At 40.6% G+C, this 14,804-nt stretch overlaps 3 protein-coding genes across 6 annotated transcripts; 2 read left to right on the forward strand and 1 right to left on the reverse strand.

Annotated features, from left to right (window-relative positions):
* Positions 1-2,175: 2,175 nt before the first annotated feature.
* On the forward strand, positions 2,176-5,271 carry LOC115673899 (uncharacterized). 4 transcript variants are annotated; one of them, XM_056313473.1, is made up of 8 exons: positions 2,176-2,315; positions 2,528-2,628; positions 2,780-2,860; positions 3,110-3,259; positions 3,715-3,788; positions 3,900-4,018; positions 4,167-4,250; positions 4,774-5,271. In XM_056313473.1, the coding sequence occupies exons 3-8, from the start codon at positions 2,854-2,856 to the stop codon at positions 4,865-4,867; spliced, it is 528 nt and encodes a 175-aa protein (XP_056169448.1). In that variant the 5' UTR covers positions 2,176-2,315; positions 2,528-2,628; positions 2,780-2,853; the 3' UTR covers positions 4,868-5,271. The 4 variants fall into 4 exon arrangements, with proteins under 4 accessions (XP_056169448.1, XP_030452031.1, XP_056169447.1 ...); XM_056313472.1 differs by having other exon boundaries at positions 2,178-2,315; positions 2,401-2,628; XM_056313474.1 differs by having other exon boundaries at positions 2,194-2,315; positions 2,444-2,628.
* Positions 5,272-5,847: 576 nt separating this feature from the next.
* Positions 5,848-7,622, forward strand: LOC115675369 (60S acidic ribosomal protein P2-1-like). Its single transcript, XM_030597988.2, has 4 exons — positions 5,848-6,008; positions 6,136-6,228; positions 6,901-7,130; positions 7,474-7,622. Exons 2-4 carry the CDS (start codon positions 6,141-6,143, stop codon positions 7,498-7,500), a joined length of 345 nt encoding a protein of 114 aa, XP_030453848.1. The 5' UTR covers positions 5,848-6,008; positions 6,136-6,140; the 3' UTR covers positions 7,501-7,622.
* Positions 7,623-9,290: 1,668 nt separating this feature from the next.
* LOC115675360 (uncharacterized) lies at positions 9,291-13,982 on the reverse strand. The gene is made up of 7 exons (XM_030597977.2): positions 13,666-13,982; positions 13,242-13,581; positions 12,540-12,673; positions 12,368-12,436; positions 11,299-11,370; positions 10,188-10,260; positions 9,291-9,532 (listed from the first exon to the last, which is right to left on the reverse strand). Exons 2-7 carry the CDS (start codon positions 13,287-13,289, stop codon positions 9,488-9,490), a joined length of 441 nt encoding a protein of 146 aa, XP_030453837.1. The 5' UTR covers positions 13,290-13,581; positions 13,666-13,982; the 3' UTR covers positions 9,291-9,487.
* Positions 13,983-14,804: the final 822 nt, after the last annotated feature.

Raw genomic sequence — 14,804 nt, forward strand, 5'->3', positions numbered from 1 at the left:
GCCTGGCATTCATAGTAGAAGCTTTTAAATTTTTGGCGCTTCTGTCAAGTGAAATCTGGAATTTTGCTTATCACTGCAGTCACAGTTTTTACTATCTGGATTGGCTGGTTTGGGGCTATGGATTGTTCCGATAACCTTGGCCCTTGGTCCATATGAGAGACGGAAAAAGTTCCTTTTGGAAACACGATGCAGAGAAATTGACATATCTGACCTTTTCGATTCTTCTAGCATCAGTTTAGGCTTACCGGAGGAGAAGGATCCGGAAAAATTTAAAGAGCACTTTTGGATCAAGATTAATATTTATCAGAGTGGTTTTATAGGGTAAAATATGAGGACAAGCTTGCAGCTCAGCTTATCAAGGCAATAGAAAGCAATTACCTCTCCGCAACAGATAAATTTGGTGGGTGCATCCTGCCAAGTTTGATGCGATTGCGTGCTAGTTTAAACTTATCGAGTAGTTGTTTATTTATGCGTTGAGACTAACAAGAAAGGGCACAGGAAGTTGTAGAGCAAGGATGAAATTCCCTGGACAGGTCCTGCGAACGGAAAGCATAGAAACTATGAACGTACTTTTCTCTATGTAAATTGTCGATTCAGCTGTATGACTCTGTAGTTTCCAAGGAAAGAAAGTTCATAAAGAACTATCTTCACTTTTAGCAAGACCTTAGTATATCTCTTATTCTATTCTGGCCATAGGGCATCTTGTTAATTGTCTTACTTAGAACAAGTGCAAGTTCATCCTCTAGCATTTCAGGTATTATAATGCAGTATAGCCAGTGAGCGTCTTTATCAGTTATTTCGTTATTGTGAACGTCAGCAAGTGTCAAAGATCTAATTACTGTATTGAGTAACTCCTTTTTAGGGATCTTGGATGATACTCATGCCCTTTGCCAGGCTCGCAAACAGTCACAGTCTTCTCTGCTCACCTTGATGGATGTATATAGAAAAGACACAGACTATACAGTGGTATCAAATTTAATAGATGCAAGTGGTTCTGCAACAACGTAGTCCTTTACCTTATATGCCATCTACATCTTAGAAAGTTGATCGCCAGTAAATTGCGCTACGGGTCTGCTACAATATCGTGAAAATATACTGCGATGCTTTTCCAGATTCAGTGGATAACTTAGGACGACATTTTATCCACCTGCCCTCTGCTGAGTAAGATGAAGTTCTTTCATCTTAATTCACGGTGATGAATTGATTTGATAGCTGTATGAAAACTAAGTTCCCTTGCAACAATTTAGAGAATGGTTGCAGTTCCTTGCTCATGTGGTTGAAATAGAGTGAAAACAAGCTTCCTTGTTCTCCATTTTTGTTCCCTTTTGGAATGTGATTGTGCAATACATATGCGCGAAACACTTGTGTTTTGGTACCTCTTACTCTTCTGTTGCAAAGAATGTGAACACTGACATAACGGTTAGCTATTTTTGTGAAATTAAACTTGTGTTGCTAATAGCTTTAAGTCATCCTTTTTCTGTTCTTTCTCGCAGAAGATTAGGCTGGGAATCGGTATCTGGAGAACCTCAACTAAATGTGCTCTCGAGGGATGAAATCTTTATGGCTTTGGCTTCATTTGTTGATGAGAAAACTCATGAAGATGCAATCGAATGGTTTGAGCCGTCGTCAATGGGTAAGAACACCGGCGGACAAAGGGGCCAGCCATAGGTTCGCAATTTTCTTCAATACTAAGTACTAATCAATATTACAAAAGAATGTGCTCTAATTTGTTTTGCAAAACTCAGGCGAGGCTGGCCGGCGGCCATTTTGGCTTGCCAGCGGCTGAATTCCACCGACAAAGGTTTGAGAATTTCTTTTAGAAATAAAAAAAAAAAAAACTACCATAAGTCCGTTATAAAGTATAGTTATAAGTTACTTCTCAAAGTGTTAAATTACACTTTACCAAACACTATTTGTAATTTGAAAAAACGCTTTTACCTAAAGTCAAATGCATTTTCTTAAAAATTTTCTCCTAAAGTGTTTTCAAACGCATCCGAAGTAATGAGCTCAATTTAATGGTGGATAGAAGCGAAAGAATGTTTAAATGACGATTGATCGATCGATCGCGAATGTGTGCATGTGTGTTGGCCACAGCTTTGGGGATCAGAATTTTGACTGTGGTCTCGTTTTTTGATCGACTTCTTCCATCGTCCCCCGTCACGTGATACGATACGTCTCGAAATAAGACAGGACACAAGAGTCTCGCGCATGTTCCGTGTCCGCCCCCCATTTGGACCTCTCTCCCATCGGAGAACGAAGGTACCTGCCGACACCTTTCGCGCTCTTCTCTGTTTGATCTTTGCCATAGCGAAGTGGTACTCTCTCTCTCTCTCTCTCTCTCTCTCTCTCTCTCTCTTTCGTGCCCGCGTACAGCTTGACAATGCGTTCCATTTGAACTAGTTTGGCGTTTGCTGATCTTTCGAACATCCCCTGTCTAGTGTAGTGAGTGTGGCGGCATCATATCTTTCGGTTCTGAAGAGATTATCGCCCTCCCTGCGTTCTTTTCTGTTTGCTGCCATCTTGGCAGATGCTAAAACTTCGGGCCCGCGAAACCCAAGGCCACTTTGAGGTTATGCACGCGCCCGCCCTGTTTGATGAAATGCCTGAGACATCTGGGCCGCTGGAAAAGTTTGGTTCTTGATGCTTTCTGACATCGCGTTTCCCCTTGTTTTGATCGGATATGCAATTGCAACGGCGTGGTTGCTTCCGGCTTTTGTTATTTTCAATTAAGCAGATAAACCCGTCATACGCGTTGTCCCTGAATTTTTGTTTGGTGCAGGTTTATATTCTTCTTTGTATTCTTTCCTTGAGTGAATACGAGTTTGCTGAAGTTGGACCACAGAGCAACTAGCCATGGATGGTACGTACAAGATTTTAATTTCTTTAGTTACAAAGGTCGACTCTAATTGGCATCAAACTTTGTCCTCTCATGTACTATTGATGTATAGTGCTGGTAATGAGAAGGTGGATAGCTATGGAGAGCTTCTGCAATGCGTTGGAACAGAGGAGCTTTCCTCCTCCGCCTTTGGGTGTCGATTAGAAGTTCTGGCGCAATTGCTTTCGAGTGCGTGACAACGTTTGTGTTTGTTTTGTCTTGCATGGGTTTCAGTTGATTCAAAGCCTATGATGGAGGAGACAATATTAGTCGGTGATGACTTGATGATGGGACCTCCTTCACCCCTTATCCCACCAGAAATTGCCTCTCACGTGCTTGAAGGTGTTGAATTGTGTGATGGCATTCTGAGAAATCTGTTTCTATGTAAGTCTACTCTGGATAAATTTTGCTTTGAATGAATCAGGCACGCGAATTCTTTAAATTTAGAAGTTCAAGACACAGTGACAAATTTTAAGTGATGGCCATGAATGCGTATTCTCTGTGGAAACAACCAAGCTTCTCATCGAATTGATCATTGGAATGCTGCATATCCAAGGGCTTCCTGGTTAACCATCTGAAATAGGATACAAGAAGCAGAAAGTCCTTGTGGTTTTTATTTTTTTAATGCTGAAAGTGAGCAAGGCACTTGCATACCTTCCATTGTCTCTTACCTTCTTTATATGGATCATTTTCCGGCAAAAATATTGCAGTTTTAGGAGGAACAAATGATCCTGAAACCACACAACAAAGTTTTGCTAGAATATTTGAGCCTTGAAATTGATTTTCCTACCTTTGCAAAATGACCTTTCTGGTAAACAAATTTCCTCTGTATCCTGCAGGCTTGCAATTAAATGATATTGAGCCATTTTGCCAAGATGAGATTGCTTTGTATCGAGAATGCGCAGACAAGAGGGTGAGATTAACACTATTCCTTTGGATTTACTTTTCCTCTGTCTTTTTGCTATACCTCTTAGTTTTCTATTTAATTACACTAGCAACTATTCCTTGTTTTGCTCTGTTGTAGGACAAGGAATTGAGACAAAGGCTTCAAGATAGTGAGCACAAATTGGGGTTCTCGATGCCAATAGACATGGCCAAAGAAAGAGCTGATCAGCTTCAATCAGAAGTCACATCTTTAGAGAGGTATTTTCATTCATAGTGGTAGATTTGCACGATCTTAATGCCTTTCTGAAGCTTTGCATCTGCCTCTCATCAGGTTCTTTTATCAGTCAATTAATCACTATATCACCTGCCTATAAAAAATTTTGATTTACTGATCTTGCAAATACAGGCGTCTAATTCTTGCTAGTGGAGTCGAAGGCATGGAAGGATTTCGCCAGAGATGGAGTCTGCATGGTCGCCTTACTGATACCAAGTAAGTTTTAGATGCACCTGTTCATCCTTGCAGTCACTCAGATAAGGCTTGTGGAATATTAAAGATGGCTTAAGTTCATGCTTGTCCTGATCTGGAGTTGTTCTACTTGGTAAAGATAAAATTGTTCTGGAAGTCAGCCTGAAAAAGCATGAGAAGCATATGTTTTGGCTACTTTAGAGCTGGTCTCCACAATCAGTAGATATGTGTATACAGCATAATAAATTATCTGCTGACAGGGGATATCTTATGATGAACAATCTATAGTTACTGTATGCTATCCAGTACCCCCTTAATTTTCCCCTGTGGTTCCTCAGGCCCATGCACAAAATCACCAAAACCTCACAGCAATGCTTCGTTCGAGCTTACATACCCGTGTTTAATCAATCTATGTCAAAATTATGCGGTAACATGATATGTTATTAGCCAATACATTTGGTCAGCGTTAAACAGTTGAGAAACTTGGATTTATATAATTTGTTACTTCAATGGTTCACAGTTCTTATGCAGTTTGAGTTTTGTACAGGCGAAGATTGGAGTCTCTAAAGCAGGGGATTGATAATAGAAAGAAGGACGAGCCTGTTGAAAGAGCACCATCCAAGAGATGGTTTTTTTGGTGAAGATCAATGATACGTTTTGCACAGAATTGCCACTGGATGGCACTGGATATAGCCCTTGCTCCAGTAGCTAGGAGAGACTCTCTTGAAGGCCCCTTTCAATTTCAAGATAAATGGGGTTGTGGACATTTTGGTGATATGCTAGTGATATTGTGAGCCATCTAGTGTCTGTTCTTAATGATCTGCTATTTTAGCAGATACGGAACCAGACAGACGTGAACCGTAATGTAGAAGGTGTAGATGGTTTGAAATAGAGGACTTGGATGAATATCTTGTGAGCCTACAAGTGACTTTACATCATTGTGCTAATTTCATGTATACACCCGGGGCAACCAAATTAATAACCTCCTTGTGCACATCTGAGAAATGTTCCTCCTGAAGGATGACAAGTTGCCCTTGGTCGACCACTCTACTTTCTTTCAAACATATAAGCAGCATGAAGCAATAAGATTTCGGCTTCAAGTTATAACAATCGCTTGCGTTTGTCCATCTTCTATGTGGAAGCTAGGATTGTACATGCAAAAGACCATTCTCGATGAGTGCTAAATGTTGTAAATAAGGTAAATTCAGGTCCACCCCATGTCACTTGGACCGATGAGGACCGCTCTACTCTTCTTGTCATTCACAAGTTGGCCAGCGATGACGTTCGCTTCAGTGTTCTCGAGATGTTCGATGAATATCTTGAAACTAAAGCACACCATGGCTCACAGATGAAAGTCTCTCACGGTCGCCATGGTACCCCCTCAGGCTTCATGGCGTTGTAGTTTCAAGAGAGCGTTCGCCATGAAACGAATGTTGATGTTACTTTCACAGTATGACACGATCGCGGTGATACCAAAAGAATAACGTAATGTAGCGGTACCGTCGCGTCGAAAGATCCCTACCCAATAATGCTCAGAGAAACGGACAAGATGAGAATGAATGTATTGGATCCAACTGAGCATGGCTCAATCAAACAGAAGGCCCATTCGCTTGAACAAGACCAGCCCATCTTCGAAAATCATCTGCTTCACATCATATCCTTCTAAATTCTGACCTTGACTTCAGCTCAAGAAGAACCCTAAACCAGTTACCGGCAGCAACGAGGAGCAACTAATCTTCGTCCCCTCCCAGTCCCAACAGCCATCTTTGTCCGGCTCTCAAGGTTCTCTCTCTGTCTCTCTCCCTCTCTCTCTCTCTGTCTCTCTCTCTCTGTCTCTCTCTCTCTCTCTCTCCCTCTCTAACCTTTTGTAGAGACCATTATGAATATTGTTATGTTGGTGTCGGAGCAGAGAAGATGAAGGTGGTTGCCGCTTACTTGCTGGCTGTTTTGGGAGGGAACACTACCCCAACTGCTGATGACTTGAAGCACTTTCTTGGATCAGGTGGTGCACCCTCCTTCATTTCCTTCCTTTGCTTTTGATAAAATATAGATTTTCATTGGGTGGTTTGATGTTTGAACCGTTTGTGGATCATCTGTTGGACTGTATAATGGTTTGTGTTTTTCTTGTTGTTTCTCGTTTCTGAAGTTGTCTCATTTGTTATTTCGCGTCTTTTGTCCCTGCAATAAGAACCCAGTTACTGGTTAGAGTGCATTGTGCCTGTCCTGTTAGATTTTCCCATAACTTGCTGATATTGAAATTTTGAGTATGTCCTAGGTTTGGTTTCCCATAACTTACTGGTTTGATAATGAACTTTGCATGGCCTGCAATTCGTGCCAAAGCTTCAATTACAGAATTTGTGATGCAGTTGGTCAAATCATACATAGGGCTCTCTGGATTGTGACGTTTTCTTTTTCATGACATGTTCCTCGTGAGTTTGTATTGAAAAAAATGATGAAGTAACAGAGACATGGAGCACGGGAAAAAAGGGGGAAAAAAGAAGAAGAAAGAAAAGAAATCGAACCTATTATACAAAACTGAATTAATTTCCGGTTTTATTAGGAATCTATTTTATATATTAGAGCAAGTGTTTCAAAGCTGTTGATAAGTGAATTCTCATTTCAATGGATATCTTTTTGGGCTACATACTAAAGTATAGGGTTTTTGGGTCCACAGTTGGCGCTGAGGCCGATGATGGTAGGATCGAATTGCTCTTGTCCGAAGTCAACGGAAAAGACATCACTGAACTGATTGCATCTGGAAGAGAGAAGTTGGCATCGGTGCCTTCCGGCGGTGGTGGTGTTGCTGTAGCAGCTGCTCCTGTTAGTGGCGGAGGTGGCGGCGACGCACCGGCAGCTGAAGCAAAGAAGGAGGAGAAAGTCGAGGAGAAGGAAGAGTCTGATGATGTAAGTTTTGTGGGGATTTTGGCTCCAATGTGGTTATGCATTCTTTCTGGTTGCCTCTTGCATTTCTAGATTCTAACACAGTGTATGTACAAAACATGACACATGCATCAACACAGAGCACCTGTATGTTTGCATGCACACGTCACAACACAACCTGATGTGTCAAACAGCAATTTCCTCCATTGGGAGGGTTCAAATCATCTAAATGGATTTTTGACAATGCAAAAATGGTCATCCGACACAACTTTTTCTGTTTCCTGCCAGCCCTTACATGCAATGCATGAGAAAGTAATATGGGGTCAACTCTTCGTTATGTCTGACTTGTTTGTTTAATTTGTTGCAGGACATGGGCTTCAGTCTCTTTGACTAAGATAGAGGTAGTGTTTCCAATGTATGAAGCCTCATTCAGTATGATTTTGGATTGTCCTGGAGACTGAAATATGGCTTACAATAACGATGATATATTTGTGATCTATAGAAGTTATATTCAAACCTGCTTGTCCTGTTTTTCTCACTTATGAATCCGCTTGATCAAGGTCTGCATTCTATGAGCATTATTTTAGAAGTTAAGTGTAGATGCTGTCACTCGAACTAATTGATGGGTGTGGTGGGACTGAGTGATTTCAGAGTAACATGACGTATAAGCATCAGCTAACCTGTTACATCCCCAATGCCAAGTAAGAAATGCTTGGTAGAGACTGGGGGTCGAAGAGTCATGTTTTAGATATGATATGATGATCGGCCATGGTGTAGCGTATATCATAGCATTACTGATGACTAATGACAGGGACTCAAATTGACTTTTACGTATTTATATGTAGGACTCACAAACTATTTTTGTCTTTCTGGAGATATCTAGAAGTTCTCCCAGATGTGTTTTTGATAGTGAAAAATTGTTAAATTTTAATCTCTCTTGTTTGACTGCAAAAGTCTCAAAACTATTTGAGGTTTTGAACAAGTTCATTCATGTACGAAAATGGTTAATTCGTTAAAACACCGCATTGGATTTTCTCATCACCATTTGGTCATGTTTCTAGCATTTCTTATTGAGAAATACTTTCCTCGGTTAGACTTTTAGGTATTCTTTGCGATTGAGGCTGGTGCTGGTGCGATAGGAAGAATTTCAGATTCAGTTAGACTAAACGTACCGAATAGATTGCCTTCTCTGTCTCACTGGCTATTGTATTTCTCTCTTTTTCCAAGTTGACCAGAATCAAAAGACAGATCAATATTAGTGGCTCAAGTGTGTAGAATAAGCGATAATCAGGAATTCGCAGGTTCGGAAATGCTGCTCTCGCTAAGCCGCTTGCCTGTAGGAAGGCAATTATGCCCCAAAGAGAGGTCCACAGGCATCAATGTTCAATACTAGAATCTCTACATGCTCGCAGGATATGCTAATACGAAACAGCTCATGGTAAATTTGGCGGAAGTAAATGTGAATGATGTCGGAGATGCTCCTTAGACTATTGAGTATTTGGATAAGGTAGGATGAATTGGAGTGAAACAATGAATACTTGCCCATAAAGAATAAAACATCAATACACGAGGATGGCCAGTTTTCGCAATTTGGGCAAATTTATATATTTGGGAAGTTGGGACTGTAACTATACATAGAACAGAGCCTTGAGCAGAAACTCCATTGGAACATCAAATGAATTGAAGCAGAATTATAGTGATAGAGGACGACAAATTATGGAAGGATGAGATAAGAGATGATGTTCGGGTTCATGAACAAGAATGGCACTAATAGGTATGGTTGGCTCGAGATGAGCTCAAAGAGACCTAGAGTAGAAGAAATAAACTTAATGCAGGCGACAGAATGGACAGAGCGTGCGGGAATAAGCTGGAGAAACCTAAACAACGAAGACTTGACGCGATCGCCAAACTCGCAATTTGCCAACCAAAAGTAGAGCGAACCAAAAGGACTAATGTGTCTAGTTCCCCTACATTCGATTAAAAACATGTAAGATTAAATCCCACACAGACAGCCTAAGTAATCCTAGGAGTCGATGTTCTTCCAAGTATCCTGTTTTTGTTTTCCAACATAATCCCCTACTGATCTTAGGCTTTTAAGCTTGCGAGCGTCGGGTTTCGGCATGATTCTTCCATGTTGATCAGAGAACGAATGATTTCTCAAATACCCAGAATCAGCTTTACCGCTTTAGAAGACCTAGATGTTCATTACTAGAGCACGATAAACAAACGTACAAAGTACTTGTGCATAATGGCCCACAAGCCAAAAGAAAGCTCTTGGTCTCTAATAATTTAGACAGAGCAGGAACTTCATTAACAAGTTTCTAATAGACAGATGAACTCTTCTCATCTGTATACTCTACTGAGAGAAACACCGACAGGTTTTATCCTCTCCTTCTCGACTCAGTGTTGACAATTGCCCTCTCCATCTGTGGAAAAGAATCGACAGTCAGATCAGTAATTGTAACTGGAGCAGCAAATATGTCAAATTTAGCATCAAAATGAAATCTCAGGATGGTGTACATCTAAATGGCGTAATATCTTGATGAGCTCAATCAGTTTCTACATCCATTACGATGGAGAGAATATCTATCCTCAACTAATTCAACCAAAATAAGGGCACTACTAATGGAATACTGCTGCAACATGATAACGCATAGCGGCATGAGACTCTGATTAGAGCTTAACCATAGACAAGCAGCTCCATTGCGAGTTCCACACTTTGTTTGCAAGTATCGCTTTTGCATAAAGTAAAAAGACTATATGACAAGCTCACATTTGCTTCCCTAAGATGTGAAATTCATCTCATATTCGTTAACAAAATTCTCTTTCTTGTTCTTCATCAGGAATTGCTTGGTGGTCTCTTGTTTATCAGGAAATTTTGAGTTCCAACTAACGTTTTCTAAGTACTTCTCCTGATTAATTGATGGCCTTGTTTGGCTTAAGATTCATTCCTTTAATAACTTCAAAGCCTTCGATATACTAAATTCATAAAGTACAAAGAGTTCTTGGCAAAATCATGAAGAATTGAGTTCGTGTCTTGCAGGAGAAGCATAAGGAGATATCATTTAACAGAGGCAGTACCTGATATAGGGTTCTGAGTTTGTCACGAAAGTGGTAGTACTCATTCACCACCCATTCATACGATGTCTCGCAACTAGAAGAGAACCACAGAGACATAAGTGTCAAATAAACCATCAATAAATACATAGGCAATTATTTTTTTAAAAATTGCAAAAACTAACGGAGAAGCTCTTGTCAAATGCATTCAGTGGTTGGCATATGTTCACATAGTCAGAGACTCAGCAAGAACCATAAGCATTGTTAGGTTAAATCACATGCCCAGGTGAATAAGCTTCTCATGTTCAAAGTCAGATATCCGTGTCAGTAAATTGCTTTTGAAAATCTTCTTTGGATGCAGATCACCGATACTGTATTGTTAAGGAAGAGAGGCCGCTATCTCAATGGAAATGAATAGAACAACAAACTATGGAAAACACCAAAGAGTCTCTAGACGCAGGCATGGTCGATAACATTTGGCATATTGTACCTCTGATCAATGTTATAGCTAAAGTCAAAAGTTAAAAGCTATCATCGAGGCCAGCGTTCAACAGACAAGTACCTAGTTCAAGTGAGCAATTTACTTAAATCACCTAGCACCTTTTGAACTTACAATAAAACCATGCAATAATAAAACGATATTAGTGCATTATAGCTCAATGAAAAACCGGTGCACATCTTTAGAGTTTCAGTAAAAGCTTTTAAACTTTTCACGCACGTCAAATCAACTGCACTTGGTGCAAGGCATTGACTAAGTCATTACTCTATGTTCTTGGAGAAGTCTGTGTATGATTCTAACCTAAATCCCCTTTCATCAATCAAGGAGACAGTAATAACAGTTCATGCTATTAAAAGATAATGCTTACAATGACTAACAATGTTAATCGCTAGGCATTAAAATGCACAATCATAAAGTAAGGAATGCAAGCAATAAACTTTTGGCTTTTAGTAGGTTAATCTACATTGTCTTGTTATGCAGATGTGAGAAAACTAATAACAGATAGATAGACGCTTGTCTATACATTTGACAAGATGCCTGTACATTGTTGAAGGAGACAAATCCTTAGATATAATTGTGCGCATACTGTTATAAGGGTTCTGAATTCATAAATGCGAAGAAAATGACAATTTCTACCTTCGCTTGTCCTGATTAAGGCTAGCATTTACAAGAGCACGAGCTGCTGCAACAACCCGGCAACCGCCAAGGCTACAACACAAGCAATGAGTGCAGGAATATAAGTCATTTTCATGGTAAATAAGGTGTCATTCTGAAAATAACTTGTAATTAACAACTAGGAAAAATTAGATATCAGAATGATTATGACTGATTTCAGTCTGAAGTCTCCGACAAAGAACTAATCATCGTTATTCAAACTATATCTCAGTAAATTTGGCCGAATCTGCATGTGATCAAACTAATAAAGTTTAAAACGTCCAATTTCAAAGTTTTCACTTTGTTTGGCCGTTCGAATATCGCATATACATTATATGTCCGTATTTAGATGCTTTGGCCATGGCACAGAAGTAGCTGTCCAAGTATTGAGCGTGGGAATGTGGCTTCCAGTTAATATGGAACTAGGCCAATGGTATCATTCAAAAGCAAACAAATGTTCGCAGCCTATTTATGTGATGTCGTATGCACACTTTATGCGTTATAACGGACTTGACAGTCTAGCAACATCACAGATCGTTCAAGATTTGCTTGATGTATTTAATGCGCCGGAGACACCACTTAGTTGGAAGTTATCTCATTAGCTAATGTTTCCGAACAATAAGGTAGATCAAATCACGAGGTTCAAAACGCCTATGCTCAAAATTCTTCACACGCTCGTCCCGTTGGAATGTACTAGACAGTTGCCACACGCGCCATGGCCAAACAGAATCTAAATAACGGATATGGAAATCTACCGTTATCTGGTTTTTACAATAAACGGGGACATTGGCCATTGATTGGCCTTCTTGCAAATGCATAATACAAACAGGATTGATCTTCGTGGTTAATTACAAGTATCTGAACTTCCGTAATGCAGCATGCTATGGACATTACTAAAAGGGGAAACTTTCTAACACAAGTGCTTGGAAATGTTCTACTCTTGAAGATGTTGAAGTTCTAATGTCAAGAGATGAACTTTAAGAAAATTTCACTTATAAGACACCAATAAAAATCGACTAGTTACCATTTTTGGAAATGAAAGTGAATCTACCTGTTGCCACCTCCTTTGATCAGATGAGCAGCAGTAGTAACTTTACTAAAATCCACGTTCCTTGCAGTCCTGAAAAGAATCAAGACACCCTCGGATTATCAGCGACCATAGAGCCAGAAAAGAAAAGGACTCAGAGCACCCAATCATCAAAGTCGAAAAAATTGAAGTTTACAGAAGGTCTGCTAGTTCTCTCATGCTGTTGTCACCGTCGCGCAAGAAAGAGTTGATGAGATCCATCATGAGATTTGGAAGATTTGTTTCGTTCTGTACTTTCCTGCTCTCCTCATACTCTCCATCCATGATACCCTAGACAGATAGTAAAAATGGAGACGCAAACTGTCAAGTCTCAAAGAGAAGAAACAACTATTAAAAATGCAAAAACTTTGTAAGATCGTCTGTAATATAGTTTACACCAAGCTAAATCTCCAACTCCGAAAGGGAATTAAGAAACCGTGTTCATCTCCCCTTTATAGTCTATACAAAGACCCTCCATCCAAAAAAAAAAAAACATCATTTCGCGATGGCTCAGCACAAAATAAGATATCCTACGAAATAATTTTACGGGTGATCTGGTGGACAAAAACTAGTGCTACTCTCGTCTCATGGTATATGCATATGAGAAATAATCCCCATTTTGCTACAAAATAAACAGTCAAGGTGGACTGCATAATCATGCATATGCAAAGACTGAGATAGGAAAATCAAAGCTCATGTTTATCAGCTTAAAGTGGGCTTGCTCCTTGTTCAGGACAAGAAAAGGACCATCGCTACTTTGGGAGGCTAGGGAGGCAAAACGATGTCAAATCTAAACGTGCAGACGACTGATCTAGCGAAAAGGGAGATGCTATGGAGATGAAGCTACAGCAGCGATCACCTCGCTCTTCAGGGTGTCAACGTAGTTCTGGAGCCTTTGTTGAGTCATTTCCTCCTCCTCCTCCTCCTTTCGGCTCACACAAGAGAGATATAGAGAGATAGAGCAGGCAAAGAAAATTAGGAAGAAAGGTGGGGTGGTGAGAGATTCAAAGGTGCGGTTTATACAGGGAAGCTTGACATTACTAGGCTTCCGGTTTTGGCTCTAGACCGGAGAAGCGAGGCGAGTCAAATGTGTGTCGAATATCGAGAAAGCATTTAAAGAGCGTGATACGAGTGCTCGAACTCATCTAAACCATCGGATCACATGCATACCCACACGAGATCCCGCCGTCAGCACCCATCTGCACAAGAACCGAGAAGGATTATGCCGGTTCCTCGCGGCGTATCGGAGGAAAAGGGATCAAAAAAGTGTCTCTATAACCCACCTCTTCCTGGGTTGACACTCTCAACCGAATTTGGCAGGATGTACTGCATCTCTGAGTAATACGTTATGGCTTCGCTTCACTTATAGTGGAGGGGCGTTATGGAAGAGAGGCGCACGCGCTCCACGCGCCACCAAACTGAGGACCTTGAAGCGCATTTCCCGCCAACGGCTACTTCTGTTTTTTCGGTCGTCCTTCTTGCCAGTTGGAGCTACCAACTCATGCACAGTTCGAACTCGAGTGCGCAACCTGGTTTTGGTCGAAGCTCCAGTTACTGTCTGAATAATTTCCTTGATAAGGCGAGGAAAATCATGGGTTAAGGAGGTGCAATTAGCCTGGTAATCTTGGGAAAAAAAACCCAGCTTTTGATTAGGTTCCCACGTATTCAAAACCAACCTTTTATGGTAGCTAGCGGATTTTCTGTTCATGTCATGGTTAATGGAGGCCAGAGTGAGGACAAATGATTCAATAGCTTGCTATAATAGCTCTCCTTCCCTTCTTTTTACTCCCTAATCATGAGTAATCTTTAATGAGGAAAGCATGCAGATTTGAATCTGTATGAGCATTTTGTAGCTGGAGAGTCGATAAATTTTCCACATCTAGCTAAGAATCTAAATTATCTGTCACTAGTGTCCAAGTCTTACCAAATAATCTCTCATGGGGTTGAGATTATTAATGGAAGCTCCTTCCATCTTTGCCTTAAACACCCTTTTGACAGTGAGCTCTAGTAAATAGAATTACCATGTTTTGAGAGGATAAGCTAGTTATGAATTTTCCAAGAAAGGAGCGAAAGAATAGTCTCAAAGTATGTAGGGAATTAAGTCATTACCTAATTTACGGGCGTCGCATATTTGTAAGTCCATCATTTTTCTAAGTGAACCGTCTTTGGAAAAGTATTGTAATGTGTAATATAACCAAACGAAGGATTTGCTCTCTTATTATATAGCAAATCAATAGGGGACGCTCCAGAGGAAACTACTCAGTCGAGCGACAAAACCGTCCCTAAAGCTGAAAAAGCCGTCCACAGATGGTACTGGCGGCGGCACACTACCCGTCAGCCTCCTAAAAAGGACCGACGACGGGTAGGTGAGGCCCGTCGCCGGGGTTATTGAGGACGTGTGCAGGAGCCTTCCCTAAAAGAT

The sequence above is a fragment of the Syzygium oleosum genome, unplaced genomic scaffold, assembly GCF_021117445.2.
Source record: "Syzygium oleosum isolate NSW1041296 unplaced genomic scaffold, Sole_v2.1 Sole_v2.07, whole genome shotgun sequence".
NCBI lineage: Eukaryota > Viridiplantae > Streptophyta > Magnoliopsida > Myrtales > Myrtaceae > Syzygium > Syzygium oleosum.

Coding starts and splice junctions, on each gene's coding strand:
- LOC115675360 (XM_030597977.2), bottom strand. CDS start 13,289: ATGACTCAACAAAGGCTCCAGAACTACGTTGACACCCTGAAGAGCGAG. Junction 12,674..13,241: donor TTGACACCCTGAAGAGCGAG/GTGATCGCTGCT, acceptor CTATCTGTCTAG/GGTATCATGGATGGAGAGTA. Junction 12,437..12,539: donor AGAGAACTAGCAGACCTTCT/GTAAACTTCAAT, acceptor GATTCTTTTCAG/GACTGCAAGGAACGTGGATT.
- LOC115675369 (XM_030597988.2), top strand. CDS start 6,141: ATGAAGGTGGTTGCCGCTTACTTGCTGGCTGTTTTGGGAGGGAACACT. Junction 6,229..6,900: donor GAAGCACTTTCTTGGATCAG/GTGGTGCACCCT, acceptor TTGGGTCCACAG/TTGGCGCTGAGGCCGATGAT. Junction 7,131..7,473: donor AGAAGGAAGAGTCTGATGAT/GTAAGTTTTGTG, acceptor AATTTGTTGCAG/GACATGGGCTTCAGTCTCTT.
- LOC115673899 (XM_056313473.1), top strand. Junction 3,789..3,899: donor GAGAATGCGCAGACAAGAGG/GTGAGATTAACA, acceptor GCTCTGTTGTAG/GACAAGGAATTGAGACAAAG. Junction 4,251..4,773: donor GGTCGCCTTACTGATACCAA/GTAAGTTTTAGA, acceptor AGTTTTGTACAG/GCGAAGATTGGAGTCTCTAA.